The sequence below is a fragment of the Callospermophilus lateralis genome, chromosome 19, assembly GCF_048772815.1.
Source record: "Callospermophilus lateralis isolate mCalLat2 chromosome 19, mCalLat2.hap1, whole genome shotgun sequence".
NCBI lineage: Eukaryota > Metazoa > Chordata > Mammalia > Rodentia > Sciuridae > Callospermophilus > Callospermophilus lateralis.
Genome location: NC_135323.1, coordinates 32,004,154 through 32,021,665, shown reverse-complemented (window position 1 = coordinate 32,021,665; position 17,512 = coordinate 32,004,154). Strand labels below are relative to the sequence as shown.

The 17,512-nt window shown below is 36.1% G+C and overlaps 1 protein-coding gene across 1 annotated transcript in view; it reads left to right on the top strand.

Annotated features, from left to right (window-relative positions):
- Arpc1a (actin related protein 2/3 complex subunit 1A) overlaps positions 1 to 17,512 on the top strand; it is a 32,250-nt gene that overhangs the window by 2,772 nt on the left and 11,966 nt on the right. The window contains exons 2-4 of the mRNA XM_076840115.2: positions 3,721 to 3,813; positions 9,512 to 9,616; positions 15,958 to 16,180. Of these exons, the coding sequence (XP_076696230.1) occupies positions 3,750 to 3,813; positions 9,512 to 9,616; positions 15,958 to 16,180 (392 nt within the window). The 5' untranslated portion in view covers positions 3,721 to 3,749. The remainder of the gene's footprint in view (positions 1 to 3,720; positions 3,814 to 9,511; positions 9,617 to 15,957; positions 16,181 to 17,512) is intronic.

The window sequence follows — 17,512 nt, the reverse complement described above, 5'->3', positions numbered from 1 at the left end:
CCAGTGCCTTACATGTGCTAGGCAAGCGCTCCACTAAGCCTCAACCCCAGCCCTGCTTACCTATTTTATTTTATTTTGTTTTTATTTTTTGGTACCAGGGATTGAACCCAGGAGCACTTAACTACTAAGATACATCCCCAGCCCTTTTTATTTTTTATTTTGAGATAGGGCCTCTTTTTAATCTTGCTTATAAAACTGGCTTGAAGAATGAAAAAGCCTTTGTATCTGTACCTTTTCAGATTACATGAAATATGTGCTTTTATTACACATAGATATTCACATTAAATTATTAGTTTGCAGACCAATTTTATTTCAGTTAACAAAAATGTCAAATTTGGCTTTTAAATTAAATTGGCTTAATTTATTTATTTTTGAGGTGAGATTTCCCTTTGTTGTCCAGGCTGGTCTCTAACTCCAAGGCCCAAACAGTCCTGCCTCAGCCTCCAATGCAGCAGGGACGATAGGCACCTACTCCCCATCTTGCTCTAAACTACTTTTAATTAAAGAAATATTTGTGACATGTTGATGGGTTATTTTGAGTAGCTCTGAGTAAAATCTGTTGTGACAGAAGAATTTAGGGTAAGCATCAGATATCAGAGACTAGGAGAAAAGTATGCTGTGAGTCTCTGAAAGTTTTTTTAATTTAATTTTATTTTTTTGGTACCAGGGATTGAACCCAAGGGCATTTAACTACTAAGACACATTCCCAGCCCTTTTTAATTTTTAATTTGAGATAGGACTTCGATAAGTTGCTAAGGCTGGCTTTGAATTCACAGTCCTTCTGCCTCAGCCTCCCAAGCCCTGCGATTAGAGGCATATGCCACCATGCCCGGCTTGAAAGTTTTTATTTTTAAAAAAGCACATCAAACAGTCTGTTGAATTCATTAAATTTTTTTAAAATTTTTAATTACAGGCTTTTTCTTTATTTATGAGTTGCCATTTGCTTTCTAGGACATGTAAAAGAAAATAATGACTTAAATATCTTACTCTTAGAATAAAATGTGAAGCACTGATATTTCTCTGGCAGTTTAAGATACTAGGTGCTTTTTATTTGAGGATGCCCTTTTTTTTTTTTTCACTTTGAGTTTCCTTTAATGGAAGTATTTCTTCTGTTTTCCACTAATACCATTTCTCCTTTCTTAGTTGAACTTTTATTATTCATTCACAACCCTCTGGGGGCTCTTTTCTTTCTTTTTTCTTTTTTTCCTTCCATTTGTTTTCTACGTCGTCAGAATTGTTCCCTCACATTTCAGGCACCACCTGAGCCAACAGGACTTAAGTGTGTTTAAACTTTAGTTTGTAGTGAGTGCCTCTTAGAAATGCCAAAGCTGGGGAAAGGGGAAGGATGGTTGTTTTTTTGGAAAATTTCCCCCAATTTGAGGTAATGGTTACTTCTTTAAAGGATCTAGATTTGGGTACCTATAAAGTAGAGAATTTTACTTGATTTTAAAAAATATTTTTAGTTGCAGATGGACAAAATACATTTATTTTATTTATTTTTATGTCATGCTGAGGATCAAACCTAGTGCCTCATACATGTGAGGCAAATGCTCTACCAGTGACCCACAACCCCAGCCCTTGATTTTTAATTTAATGATATTTTTCACATTTCTGCTTTTCATCTAGTTATAGTAAGATGTTAAAGAGTAATGTCATGGGACTGGGGATGTGGCTCAAGCGGTAGCGCGCTCGCCTGGCATGCGTGCGGCCCGGGTTCGATCCTCAGCACCACATACAAAGATGTTGTATCCACCGAGAACTAAAAAATAAAATATTAAAAATTCTCTCTCTCTCCCTCTCTCTTAAAAAAAAAAAAAAAAAAAAAAAAAAAGGATCAAGGAAGGGACAGAGGAAGTCTTCGTTCGTTAAAAAAAAAAAAAAAGAGTAATGTCACAAACACCTGCATAATATTTGCCTAGATTTACCAGTTGTAATAGTTGTTTGTCACATTCACATTTTCTATATTTTCAGGCCCAGACAATCGAAAATAATTAAGTGCTGTGGCATACACCTGTAGTCCCAGCAGCTAGAGAGACTGAAGCAGGAGGATGGAATCTGTTGCCTCTGGATTCAATTCCCAGAAGAAAGAGAAAAGAAAGAAGGATAGAAAAGAAAAAGAGGAAGGAAGAAGGAACAGGAGGTGGGAGGGAGGGAAGTTACAGAAGACATCATGACATATCATCCCTAAACATGTCAATATCTTTATCTCCTAAAAGCTAAGACGGATTCCTACCTAATGGCAGTACAATTATCAAAGCTAGGAAAATAAAAATAATTCCATGTTATTATGTAATATCTAGTTCAAATTATGTCTTAGGTTATTTTAAAACATAAAGATTATAATCAACTTCATTTATGAAATTTGGCTTTCATAGTTCTTTTTAAAATCTGGAACAGTTGCTCTCCCATGGTGCCTTTTTTGTAGTCCAGGCCCATTATTCTATAGAAGGGCACACATCTGGTGTTTTATTTCCTCCTTTGTTGTTTAGCTAATTCTTACCCCCTTTATTTCTTGTGAACCAAAATTAGATCTGGATCTTGTTTCGATTTAGAGTAAATATGTTTGACATTAATACTTCAAAGGTGGGGTGACCACGCCTGAGGTTTCTCTGGGATAGTCCTGTGACCTGTTGTCACATCATAATTATTAATAGTGCCCCTTTTTGCTCTCAAAAGTAGTCTGGTTGGGATGATAAATTAGTTGCTATTTATAAATGATGATGTGTACTTCCACGTTGTCTCTCTTCAAGAGGCCCATCAGGTTGGATTGTTCCACTATCTGTGATAAGAAGTTTAATCACTTGGTTTAAGATGGTGACTGCCATATTTCTTTATTATAAAGGCATGTTTTTCTCTCTGTAACTATTAAGTACTATGTGGGATGATCATTTGAGACTTTGTGAATATCCTGTTTACCAAGTCTTTCACCCATGGTTTGACAACCCATTGATGACCTTGTCAGAATAAATTCTGGACACATTCTCCCTCCTTCCCTTTCTCTTTCTCTCTCTCTTTTTTTTTTTTTTTTTGTACTGGAGATTGAACCCAGGGGTTCAATTTTTTGGTTGTAGTTGGGCATGATATCTTTTAATATATTTATTCATTTTATGTTGTGCTGAGGATTGAACCCAGAGCCAAGCCTGTGCTTGGCAAGTGCTCTACTGCTAAGCCACAACCCCAGCCTCCCCAAGTGCTTTTAAAAAATATTTTATTTAGAGATAAAGTCTTTCTGAGTTTCTTAGGGCCTGGCTAAGTTGCTGAGGCTGGCTTTGAATTTACCATCCTCCTGCCTCAGCCTCCTGAGCTTCTGGGATTATAGGCCTGCTCCCACACCTGGCAGAATAAATTCTCTATTGGGGATTGCAGTGCTTGTTCTATTTATTTATTTATTGGGATTGAACTCAGAGGTGCTCTACCACTGAACTCTACCCCCTGCCTTTTTTACTTTTGTTTGTGGAGTCGGGGTTTTACTAGGTTACTGAGGCTAGCTTCTCACTTGCAATCCTCCTGCTTCAACCTCCCAAGTAGCTGGGATTACAGGAGAATATACACACACCCAGTGATAGTACTTCTTAAGTGATTAATTTGTGACATTGATTTTAGTCTTTTAAATGACAGTACAGTGTTTTATTTATCTCCAAACATTTCAGGATCTTTAGGCAACTTAAAAATATTGGTCACCTGCCATTTTAAGTGTTTTATTTCTATTGTTTGTTGCAGCTTTCTATCCTCTGAAAACACTAAGAATAATGTCCCTGCATCAGTTTTTACTAGAGCCAATCACCTGTCATGCTTGGAACAGGGATCGTACCCGTAAGTATATTCTATTAACATTGCTTCTTTATTTTGTCACTGTAGATATATTTCAGATTTACAAATTTTTAAAGTTCACATATTTCAGTGTCACATGTGAAAAGGACATAAGATTCACTCTCTTAAAGAGCATCCATACTGATTTCCATAGTGGCTATACTAAATTACATTCCTACCAACAGTATATAAAAGTTCCTTTTCCCCCTAAATCCTTGCTGGCATTTACTGTTATTTGTATTCTGATGATTGCTATTCTAATAGGAGTGAGATGGAGTCTTTTTCTTTTTAAACATTTATTTTTGTTATTGTTGTAGGTGGACACAATACCTTTATTTTATTTTATTTTGAGGTGCTGGGGGATTGAACCCAGGGCCTTGTACAACTGAGTCAAGCACTCTACCAACATGCTAGGCAAGAGCTCTACCCCTGAGCCACAACCCCAGCCCCCTCAGTGTAGTTTTGATTTCATTTCCCTGACAGCTAGAAATGCTGAACATTTCTTCCTATAATTGTTGGCCATTTGAGTTTAATTTGAGAAGTATCTGTTTAGTTCATTGCCCATTTATTGAATGTGTACTTTGGGTTTTTCTGGCATGGAGTGTTTTCAGTTCTTCATGTATTCTAGATATTAACCCTCTGGCTGAAGGAAGAGTAGTTAGCAAAGATTTTTCTAACCTTCTATAGGTTCTTTCTTTATGCTGTTAATTGTTTCCTTCACTATGCAAACTGCTGTTTAATCTAACACCAGCCCATTTATTGATTCTTGGTGTTCTTTTCTGAGCTATAAGAGTCCTATTGAGGAAGTCATTGCCTACTCCTGCACTGAGGGTGTTGCCACTGTATTCTCTTCTAAAAGTTGTGCAGTTTCTATTCTTACTCTTAGGTCTTTGATCCATTTTGAGTTGACTTTGTGTAGAATGAGAGATAGGAATCTATTTTCATTCTTTTATATATAGGTATTCTGTTTTCTCAGCACCTTGTGTTTAAGAGGCTGTCTTTTTTCCAATATAAGTTTCTAGTACCTTTGTCAGGAATCAGATAAATGTAGCTGTATGAGTTTTTCTCTGTGTTTTCTAGTCTGTTCCATGGGTCTACATGTCTATTTTTATTCCAGTACCAAGCTGATTTTGTTACTCCTGCTCTGTAGTATAATTTGAAGTTGGGTATTGTGGTGCCTTCTGTGTTGCTCTTCTTGCTCAGAATTGCTTTGGTTATTCTGGGTCTCTTGTTCTTCCAAATGCATTCAAGGAGATGATCATGTGATTTTTGTCCTGGATTCTGTTTATGTGGTATTTTGTGTTTGTTTATTTGTGTTGAACCATCCTTTCATCCATTCATCCCTGGAATGAACTCAACTTCATCATGGTGTACAGTCATTGTGATGCTTTTAAATCCAATTTGGTAATATTTTATTAAAGATTTTTGTATCCATGTTCATCATAGATTTCTTTCCTCAATGTGTCTTTATCTGTTGTTGGTATCAGGATGGTACTGGCTTGATAGAATGAATTTGAAAGTGTTCCCTCCATTTTATTTCCTAGAATAATTTGAGGAGCACTGGCATTAGTTCTTCGAAGATCTAGTAGACCTCAGCTATGAATACATCTGGTCCTGGGATTTTCTTTGTTGGAAGACTTTTTATTGCTGCTTCAATCACATTGGTTGCTATTGGTCTGTTTAGGTTTCCTCTCTCCTCTTACTTCAATTTTGTAGGTAATATTTGTCTAGAAATTTATCCATTTCTTCTAGATTTTCTAATTTATTGAAATGTAAGTTTTCGAAATAGTCCCTAATGATCTTCTGGATTTCAGTCATGTCTGTTGGAATATCTATTTTCTCTCTGTTTGGGTTAGTTTGGCCATGGGTTTATCAATCTTATTTATCTTCTCAAAGAACCAACTCTGATTCATTGATCCTCTTTATTGTTCTTTTAGTTTCATTAATTTCAACTCTGATCTTTATTATTTCTTTTCTTCTACTGATTTTGGGAATGGTTTATTGTTCTTCTAAAACCTTGAGATGTGGGGCTGGGAATATAGCTCAGCTGGTAGAGTGGTTGCCTAGCACGGACAAGGCCCTGGGTTCAATCCCCAGTACTACAAAAAATAAAAATAAAACCTTGAGATGTATCATTAGGTTATTTCCTTGGAAACTTTCTGATTTTTTTGTTTTTTGGTACTTGGGATTGAACTCAGGGGCACTCAACCACTGAGCCAGCCCCATTTATATTTTATGTAACGCCTCACCATTACAGAGGCTAACTTTGAATTCAGAATCCTCCTGCCTCAGAATCCGGAGCTGCTAGGATTACAGGCATGTGCCACCACACCAGCCTGATATTTTTATGAAGCACTCTTAGCTATAAACATAAACTTTTTTCTTAGAACTGGCTTCACTAGCTGGTTACAGTGGCGTATGCCTGTAATCCCAGCTACTTGGGAGGCTGAGACAGGAAGATTGCAAGTTTAAGGCCAGCCTTAGCAACTTCATGAGACCCTGTCTCAAAATAAAAATAAACAAACAAATAAATAGGGCTGGGATATATCTCAGTTGGTACAGTGCTTGCCTTGCATTCACAAGGCCCTGGGTTCAATCCCCAGCATCAATAAATAAATAAGTAATTAAGTAAGTAAGTAATTAAGTAAGTACTGCTTGCTTTCAGCTTCCATTTGCATGGAATATTATTTTCCATTCTTTCACTTTCAACCTACAGATGTCTTTACCTAGAAGATTTTTTTTTGTGTGTGTAGTGCTGGGGATTGAACCCAGGGGCACTTTACCACTGAGCTACATCCTCAGTCCTTTTTATTTTTGAGATCAGAGGTTAACCTCCAACTTGCAGTCCTCCTGCCTTATTCTTCTGAGTCGCTAGGATTACAGGCATGTGCCACTGTGCCCGTGAGATGTGTTTCTTGCAGACAACATATAGTTGGGTCTTTTTAAAAACAAATTCAGTGTGCCAGTCTGTCTTTTAATTGAAGAATTAAAACCATTTACATTTAACATTATTATAGAGAGATGTATATTATTTCCTGTCATTTTAATTTATTTCTAATGTTTGTTTCAATACAAATTTTCAGTTGCTTATCTCTTTCTTTTACCTTTAATACTGGAGAGTAAAAACCCAGAGATGCTATACCACTGATTTACATCCCCAGTTTTTTAAACATATTTGTATTTTGAGACAGTCTTGCTAAGTTGCTGAGGCTGGCCTCAAACTTGTAGCTGGGGTTATAGGCATGCAACCCTGCTCCTGGTTGCTTATCTTTTCTTCTAGTGAGATTTATTCTTTCTTGGGCTCTCTTGGTATCTTCTTATGTTTGTAAAAATCCTTTAAGGATCTTCTGCAATGCTGGCTTAATGGTCATGAATTCCTTTAGCTTATGCTTATGTTGAAAAATCTTTATTTCATTTTGATTTTGAATGATTGGATATTGTAATCTGGTATATCCAGCTGGTAGTTTCTGCTAAGGAATCCAATGTTGTTTTGATTGGTAGTTCTCTAAATGTGACCTTTTTGTTGTGGTGGTGGTTGTTGCTGTCTTTTGTTTTGTTTTAGGGAGTGTGGCTTTAAATTTTTTTTTTATCTTTATTTTTGGCATTTTAATTATAATGTGTTATGAGGAGTTCCTTCACTTGTCTTGTCTATTTGTGGTTTAAAATGCTTCCAGTATCTGGATGTCCATCTTGTTCCCAAAGTTTGGAAATTTTTTCTGCTATTATTTCACTAAATAGATTATTAATGTCATTAACTTGCATCTCTGCTCCCACCTCAATGCTTAATCTAATCTATTGGTGAGACTTTCCACTGAGGTTTTTTTATTTGGTTAATTGAGTTTTTCCTTTCCAGAATTTCTGGTTCTTTTTCAGGATCTCTCTCTTTATTGAAATGCTATTCTTTTTAAAAAAAAATTTAGTTGTTGATGAACCTTCATTTTATTCATTTATTTATATGTGGTGCTGAGAATCAAACCCAGTGCCGTACATGTGCTAGGCAAGTGCTCTACCACTGAGCCACAACCCCAGCCCCTGAAATGCTATTTTCTCTCCTGTATTTTCTCCCATAGTTCGTTCCTTAGGTCTTCTTTTAATTCACTTATCATTTTAACCTCAACCTTTTATATTCTTTGTCCAGCATTTCCACTTCTGTGATGTCTATGAGTTCAGTTATTGGAGGTTTATGGACCTTTGGAGGCAGCTTATTTTTTTGTTTTCTTGTATTTCTGTATTGACATTTGCCCATCTGCTGTAACGGATCTCTTTTCCGCTGTTATATGAGGATCCTTAGTGTGCTGCTTTGTCTTTACTGTGTCCTGAACCAGGGGTTATGTCTCTATGTTAAAGCACCTACTCAGTGTTTTACAAAGCTATGGTCAATCCCTGGCATACTTTGGGAGAAGATGAGGATCAAGTCTCAAGTGCAACTACCTCAGCAACTTAGCAAGGCACTTGCAACTCAGTGAGACCCTGTCTCTAAATGGAATATAAAAAAGGGCTGGGGATGTGGCTAAGCACCCCTGAGTTCAATTCCCAGTACCAAAAAAAAAAAAAAGCATTTCAGATATTTTCCACTCTTATTTTTAAGTAAATCTTGGTACATGAACAAAGTTCACTCCAATTATTGTGGGATGAAGTGAAGACCTAATAAGAGCATTTGATTGGGTACTTACACAGGTACATCCTGCAGTACACTGAATCCAGAGCTACTTCAAAACTGAGCTTCTTATGTCTTCTGTTTCCACTTTCTCATATAAAAATAGGTTTTGGGAATATTTCAAATTATTGTTAATACAGATCCAAATTTTTATGATACTATAATTTAAAATTTATTATTCTGTCTAGGTTTCAATTTGGATAGCTTTCCTGAGAAGAAAGTGATTATATAGATGGGAAAACTGTATATCCTTTTTTTAAAAAATATTTATTTATTTATTTTTGTGTGATGCTGAGGATTGAACCCAGGGTCTCGCATGTGTTACCACTGAGTCACAACCCCAGCCCTATATAGCCTAATTTTAAGAAATCAATGTTTAAGAAGAAAAAGAATGGATGAACTAGGAAGAAAAACATACATATATACCAGTAAGATCCATTTCTCATAATATTTTGGCATGGTTCAGGAAATTTGAAAACAGAATTTTATTTTGTGACTTATATTGACTTTATTGTAAAGGAAACTTCCATATAGTTTATCAGCAGAATCTGATTTTGTCCATGACAATAGTAATGGAAATCTATAAACTATTTTCAGCATTTCAGAAAGTAACAGAAATTAAATATTTATCTCTATTAATGTAAAACATTTTCACTGTGATCTGAAGTTATTTCAGCTAAATATAGTAACATTGTTTATTTTTTGCTAGTTAGACTCTTTAGTTGACAATTAATTGTATACGTTTCAGAAAAATTAATTTCTAAATTTAGTTTTCCTATACAACATTTCAAAATATAGGGTACAAGTAGAGGAGATAAAATAAAGAATACCCAGCACACACACAGACGCACATATAATAACAACAAAATAATTTTTCAGGGGTGAATTTGGGAAACATTTTTTCAAAACAGTTTTTCTATTCTGTCTTTTTAAAATCTAACAGTGACATCCTTTTTCTAGTTTTGGGGGGGTTTTGTTTGTTTCTTTGTTTTGGTGACAATATCAAGATCAGGTGTTAACAATTATTCTGTCTTCTTTCCCCAGAGATTGCCCTTAGCCCCAATAATCATGAAGTGCACATCTATAAGAAGAATGGGAGCCAGTGGGTGAAAGCTCATGAACTCAAGGAGCACAACGGACACATCACAGGTAAGTGAAGGTAGCTGTAGGCTTAACACGGTATTTCCAAATTAAGCCTCTGTTTAAATGACAAGCTTAATAAAGTACATGGGCCATAACATTTAAAACTATGCAGTTTTACTGCATTTTTTTAGGAGTTTATGGGTTTTTTTTAATATTTATTTTTTAGTTGTAATTGGAGACAATACACTTATTTTATTTATTTGTATGTGGTGCTAAGGATTGAACCCAGGGCCCTGCACATGCAACGCGAGCGCTCCACCGCTGAGCCACAACCTCAGCCCCTACTGCATTTTTTTTTTTTTAAAGAAATTTTGAGAAAATGTCATAATATTTCCCTCAGTTGTTAATTGCTTCTTGTGGCCTAGCTGTTACACAGTAGCTACTACTACCTATCCTCTGATCAGGAGATAAACATGAAAACTAAAAGTGTACCATGTGAAAAGGTAGACACCATGAAAACATGAGCCAAAAATGTGTTCCCAACTGCTTCAGGATACAGTGTCTTCTAAAATTCTCTTTGTGTTATTTTTGGGTGAAAGAAGACTTACCAAAATATTGAAATGAGTAGTATAACAAACACCTGTCTCAGATTTATCTGCCACCATAACTAATAACGTTTTTCCTATACCAGAAAATACTATTTTTCTTGTATCAAGAAATTTCAGGGAAAAAGAGATATAAAATAAGGAATATTATTCCAGATATTGGTAAAGTCCCTCCCACCACTAGTCCTTTTCTGTGCCTTCAAAAGGCCGACTGTAATTTGCCATGACATCATCTCAAGTGTTTGGGGTTATTTTTTTGGCACTGGGAATTGAACCTAGGGGCACTTTTACCACTGAACTATATCCCCAGCCCTTTTAATTTTTTATTTTGAGATAAGATCTTGCTAAGTTGTTGAGGCTGGCTTCAAACTTGTGATCCTCCTTCCTCTGCCTCCTGAGTTACTGGGATTACAGGTGTGTGCCACTGCACTCTGCATCCCATGTAATTTTTAATATTTTACATACGTTTTAAATATTTTACATAAATTTGTAAGCAATTTTTGGTACTATCAGCTAGTATTTATAAATTCTACATTAAGTGGCATTTAATTCATCTCCTGCAGGTTGCTTTTGTATTTGACATTATTTCCGAAATGTATCTACGTTGGTGTATCTAATCAGGTTTATTCCTTTTAGCTTCTAGTTAGCACTTCATACCTCACTTATTGACTCTTTCCTCTATTGAAGGACATTTAGGTTGTTTCCAGGTTTTCCTTATCACAGTGAAGGACTAAATCAAACATCCCCATACAGATCCCTGTGAACCTACATGTTCTTATGAGGAGATAGTATAGTATGCTTGTTATATCACAGGAGAGAAATGAATTTTCCTGGTTAATAGAAAGGCTTAGCATATTTCAGATCATATTAGCCATCTGATTTTTGTATTTCTTTTTTTGGAGTTTCTCCCATCCAAGTCCTAACCATCCAAGATCAGATGAGATCGGATGTGTTCAGGCTAGTATGGCTATAGACTGTTTTTTATGATGTTTCTGATTTCTAACTCCTGACCATCTTTTCACTGAGTTCTTGTTTTTTTTCCTTGTTGATTTGTGGAAGATTGCATTTATAGCATGTGGTTTGGACAGGTTCCAGAATACACATTTTTTTCTTGACAAAAGCTGTTAATGAATAGATGGATAAATGTGGCAAGCACAGTTCTTTTATTTTGTTCTGTTTTGTTTTGTTTCTGGTATTGGGAATTGAACCCAGGAGCATTCTACTGCTGAGCTACTCCCAGTTCTTTTTGTTTTATTTGGAGACAGGGTCTTTATCCAGGCTGCCCTCAAACTTGTGATTCCCCTGCCTCAAAACGCTACCTAGCTGGGATTACAAGCATGCACCACCATGCCCTACTTAGGAAACCAAATTTAGATACCAAATTTCAGGAGCACTTATTGCTTTATTAAGTTAGATCTGGCTATTTAAAACAAAAAATATATTCACTTATTTGACTGTTTCAAGAGAATTTTTGTTCTTTGATTTTTACTATCAGTTTCTTATTTCCTGGCAGAGTAATTGACTTGCTTTGAACGATTTGACCAAGCAGATCAAAACTTCTCAGTCAGGCCCAGTGGTGCACCTGGTGGCTTGGGAGGCTGAGGCAGGAAGATGAAGTGAGGTGCTACGCAACTCAGCAAGACCCTGTCTCTAAATAAATTGCAAAATAGGGCTGGGAAGGTGGCTCAGTGGTTGAGTGTCCCTGAGTTCAATTCCCAGTACTCCAATTTAAAAAAAAAAAAAAATCAGACTGGAGATGTAGCTCAGTGGTAGAGCAGTTGGGCTAGTGTGCACAAGGCCCTAGGTTTGATCACCAGTACCACAACAAATGAAGGGAGAGAGGGAAGGAGGAAATATCTTTCATAACTTTTCAGGTACGAATTTGTCACTGCCTTCTTGGCTTTTCCCTCTCCTCAAAATGACATTTGCATTTCAGCAGTGATTTTTTTTTTTTCCTTTTAATTGCAACTAAAAATACTGATTAGCTTAAAAATGTCCTTGTTCAAGTCAGAGAAAAATTTGCCGTGTTTTTGTCATTCTGCATCCTTCAAAAGTTGTCCGGCATTCCCCAGGAAAAACTCACGACCACTCTTCTTGCTTTTTACCAGTGATTTGTTTGTGGTACTTCTGTGCAGGTCACCAAAGCAGCACCAAAGACATCATTTCTATTTATGTTGCTGTTGCTTTCCCACGACCTGATTTCTGTTAGGTTTGGCCTATTTTGCTTAAGTTCCTTTGCCAATGGCTTTATGACCTATGAATAAGGACTCTCAAGTCTTTAATTGGAACTTTAGCATTAGGAAATGCTTTTAAATAAGAGAAGGCTAAGATGAGGGCTGGGGATGTAACTCAGTGATAGAGCACTTGTCTAGCATGAACAAGGTCCTGGGTTGAGTCTCCAGTACCATTAAAAAAAAAAAAAAAAAAAAAAAGTCTAAGATGAAAGACACCAAAAATAGCCAAAAGTGTGAAATAATTATAGTCTTTTCCTCCCCACTTTTCTTTTGGGGTCCTTTGAACTGGGGCCTGTTTTCTATCTACATACTCAAACAGCATATCTTAGATCTGAAACAACTGTTGTTGGAAAAATCTAAATATAACTCTGTGACAGGAGACCAAGGATCAGACATTTTCTCAGAAAGATAGTAACTGCAGGGGAAAAAAGAGATCTGAAGTATTCTAGAAGAAAAGACTAGTATTACAGAGAACAGGAATATGGCCAACATCAAAGGGATAGAAGAATTCTAAAGTTTTTCCTTTGAATTTATTCTTCTGCATTAAATACTTGATTGCTCCCACTTTTACAAAAACATTTTAATATGGAAAATCTTAAATATATAAAAAATAGTATAATGAGCCCCTTATTAACCTCCCAGATTCAACAATAAACTCACAGCCAATCTTGTTCTTCTGAACTCACTTTCTCCATGACTTTACTATTTGAAGCACATCCTAGACATTTTATCGTTGCATATTTCAGTGAATATCTATAAAAGGTAAGGATTCTTCTTTTTAACAATAGCCAATGATTGTTTAATAATAACCAATAACTTTTTTGTTTTCTTTTTGCTGCTGAGATTGAACCCAGGCCTCAAACATGGCAAGCACACACTCTACCGCTGAGCTACACCCTCAAATGTTACTTATAACTTTTGAGATCCAAATAAGGTTCCACACATGATTGTGATTACTTGATATGTTTCTTAAATCTTTTGGGTTTTTTTGTAGGTTCCCTTTCTTCTTATTTTTGCAGTTTATTTGTTAAGAAAATTAAGAGGGGCTGGGGCTGGGGCTCAGTGGCAGCACACTTGCCTGGCACATGTGAGGCATTGGGTTTGATTCTCAGCACCACATATAAATAAATAAAATAAAAGTCTATAACAACTAAAAAAAATTTTTTTAAATAAAAAGAAAATTAAGAGATTGGTTTGTGTTCTATTGTATATCCCAGATCCTAGATTTCCTGATTAAAGGCTCATGGTGTCTTATGTATCCCCCTGTACTCTGTATTCCCTACAAGTTATAGCTGAAGTTAGATTAAAAGTAAGGGAAAAAAAATCAAATAAAATTCCTTAAATAAAATTCCTTCTCAAATACAGCATCACAAAACCATAAAAATTTTTCCTAAAAATCTTTAGTTTATGGTCTCATAAGATATGAACTTGATCTTTTCATCTGTAGGTATCTACTGACTTTACTTTTAGTCTCTAAGATATAAAACTGAAATTATAACAAGTATTTTCCCAATGCATCCTTCAGATAGTCCTGCTTCATTAACCCAGAAATTCCAATGTTATCCATTTTAACAGATGACTTAGGAAATCATGATATGATCAGTGTTCAGAAATAATGTTTTTAAAAAGTAGGAGAGGGCCAGGGTTGTTGAGGACTTGTACTTGTAGAGTGCTTGCCTCATATGTGTGAGGCCCTGGGTTCGATCCTCAGCACCCACATAAAAGTAAATAAATAAAAATAAAGATATTGTGTCCATCTACAACTAAAAAAAATTACAAAAAAAGTGGGGGAGCTGCTGGGGTTGTGGCTCAGTGGTAGTGCGCTTGCGTAGCATGCATGAGGCACTGGGTTCAAGTCTCAGCACCACATACATACAAATAAATAAATTTAAAAAAAAAAAAGATCTATCGACAACTAAAAAATATTTTTAAAAAAGCAGAAAATGGGGGCTGGGGATGTGGCTCAAGTGGTAGCACGCTCGCCTGGCATGCGTGCGGCCCGGGTTCGATCCTCAGTACCACATACAAACAAAGATGTTGTGTCCGCCGATAACTAAAAAATAAATATTAAAAAAAAAATTCTCTCTCTCTCTTTCTCTCTCTCTCTCTCTCTCTCCCTCCCTCCCTCCCTCCCTTCCTCTCTCTCTCACTCTCTCTTTAAAAAAAAAAACAAGTTCAATGCCAGCCTCAGTAACGTAATGAAACCATGTCTCAAAAATTAGAAAGGACTAGGGATATAGTTCAGTGGTAGAGTGCCCCGGGTTCAATCCCCAATAACAACAACAATAATAAACTAATAGAGTGGACTGCAAAATTATCCTAAATTGAATGGATGTGAAGTGTAAAATGCATATCATTTAAAGACAGCACCCATATTTTCTTTTTCTTTTCTTCTTTTTTTCTCTTATACTAAGGATTGGTACTTAACCACTGAGCAACGTCCCCAGCCTTTTTTATTTTTGACTTTAGGATCCTTCACAGAGTTACCCAATAAGTAAAACTCTGTTTAAATTCAGATACATATTAAGAAAATTTCCTAGTTTAAGTGTAAAGAATCTCAAGGACTCTTTGACAGAACCTGTTTCATGTAGAAAAGGTATTCAGAGCTGGGGATTAGCTCAATGATTGAGCACATACCCAGCCTTGAGTTCAGTCTCTAGTGCCAAAACAGAGAGAAAGAAAGATGTGTGTATTTAGATTAGTTTATCTGACAGTGACCTTCAGAAGAATATATAGTGAATCACAGTTTGTATCTTTTCCTCTTTATAATGAAGATTATTTTTATTTATCCAGTGTGCTATTTTAGTTCAATGCCATATAGCAGAGTGTCAGTTAATATAATGGAATGAGATCTGTTAATGAATAAAGTTTCTTTTTTTTTTTTGGTACTAGGGATTGAACTCGGGGGCACTCAACCACTGAGCCACCTTCCCAGCCCTATTTTGAATTTTATTTATTTGTTTATTTTTAAAAAATATTTATTTTTTAGTTTTCGGCGGACACAACATCTTTGTTTGTATGTGGTGCTGAGGTTCGAACCCAGGCCGCACGCTTGCCAGGCGAGCACGCTACTGCTTGAGCTACATCCCCAGCCCCTATTTTGAATTTTATTTAGAGACAGGATCTCACTGAGTTGCTTAGTGCTTTGATGTTGCTGAGGTTGTCTTTGAATTCGTGATCCTCCTGTCTCAGCCTCCCAAGCTGCTAGGATTATAGGCAAGCGTCACCACGCCGACTTAAAGTTACCTTGTATACCAAAAAAAAAAACGAATAAAGGGAAAAGTAAAAGATAATGGATCTTTAGGATGGGTGGAAAGAATACCCTGCTTGGTTTTTTTACACTTTGCAATTATAAAACTGCATTAAAAGCAGCTCTTGTCCCACTCAGCCTCATGGGAGAATCCTGTGTCCCAGACATTTTGCAAAAAAAAACTTGTTGCCTTTGTGTGAGATGGCAATCAGGGCCATAAATGGGGAAGACGGACTGGGGGAAGCTACCAAACTCACATATGGCTAGTACTCACACTCAGTCAGTGATCAAAGCAGATGACCCATATCTCATTTGCAGGTATTGACTGGGCTCCCAAGAGTGACCGCATCGTCACTTGTGGGGCAGACCGCAATGCCTACGTCTGGAGTCAGAAAGATGGTGTCTGGAAGCCCACCCTGGTGATCCTGAGGATCAATCGCGCAGCCACTTTTGTGAAATGGTCCCCTCTAGAGAACAAATTTGCTGTGGGAAGTGGAGCACGACTCATTTCCGTTTGCTACTTCGAATCTGAAAATGACTGGTGAGCAACATCAGAGCTTTTCCTTCTCTATGGAATTGACATTGAACTGCCATGTTCTTGGTGACGTCTGATGGCACTGTGGAAGGCCTTAGCTGTAACCCAGGTTCTCCTCATCTGGAGATTGTGGATTTTTTCCCTCTAAAATTCTCCGTTCTCTCTGAGCATTTCTTCTCATGTGTACAATGAGTCAGATCTCACATCTATTGTTTCCAAGTTCTGATCTCTTAACTTTTTTTTTCTGCAACATGTTATTACTGTTCTCACTCTCTACTGCTCAAATTTCTGTTTTTTTACTCTTATGTATAAATCATAAACTTGAAAGAGTTTCAGAGTTCCCTAAGGAATGATTTTTTTTTTTTTTTCTGGCCATATCCATTAATTAAAAATATCTCGGATTCTTGAAGCTAGTAGTGTTTTCCTTTCTTTTAAGCTTATTTGCTAACCAAATATGGATCTTGGTATAATATTTTACTTGTTTAAACCATTGGTATAAAAATTCACCAGAATATTAGAAGTGTAATTGGGCTGTTGTACTTTTTTTTTTTAATAAATTTCTTGGTTTAAGCCAGTCAAAAGCAGGTTACTTTTATGGCTAAATAACCTTTAAACTACTCCTTCCTGCAAATTTTAATAAGAAAACTGTTCTACCTGGCATGTGTTCAGGATGGATGGTAAATATCCTTCAACATCAATTATCCTTCAGTATGAAATGGGCGGTGTTTGTGTTTCTACTAAAAATAGCAGAGTACACATTACTCTTTGTAGTGGAACTGTTTGTATTCTGCTGAAACAGTGAAAGGAACAGATTATCATGTTACATTATGTCATCTAGTAACACCTTGGAAATTTTTATTCTTTAGAAAGAAAGTCTGAGAATTTGCTAGAAGAAATTATAACATGTATTTTTCTTTCAGTTATGTATAAAAAGTATGACAAAATGTCGAATGCTAGAAATCATTTAGAAGGTTCATGGTAATGAGTAGATACAAACAAATTTTATTAATATTCCTTTATGGCTGAACTTTAAGTCAGAGATTACTAGTTGACATTAATTTTAATTAATTTATATAAGGAACTTTTCCTCCTTGCTAAACTTCAACCATAGTAATCATTTACAATTTTATTCATCAAGAGACATTCTCAAATATAGGTCAATTGGACTTTACTGTGGCAGAAGATATTATTTGTATATTTGTATATTCAGGGTAGTTTCTCAGACATATAATAGTTCACTAGTATGAAATGAGAGCTTTAAAACAACCTCTCAGAAGCCTAAAATTCATTCATTTGAACTACTTATTATTTTGTTTGACATTCTTCCCTTAATTGAAA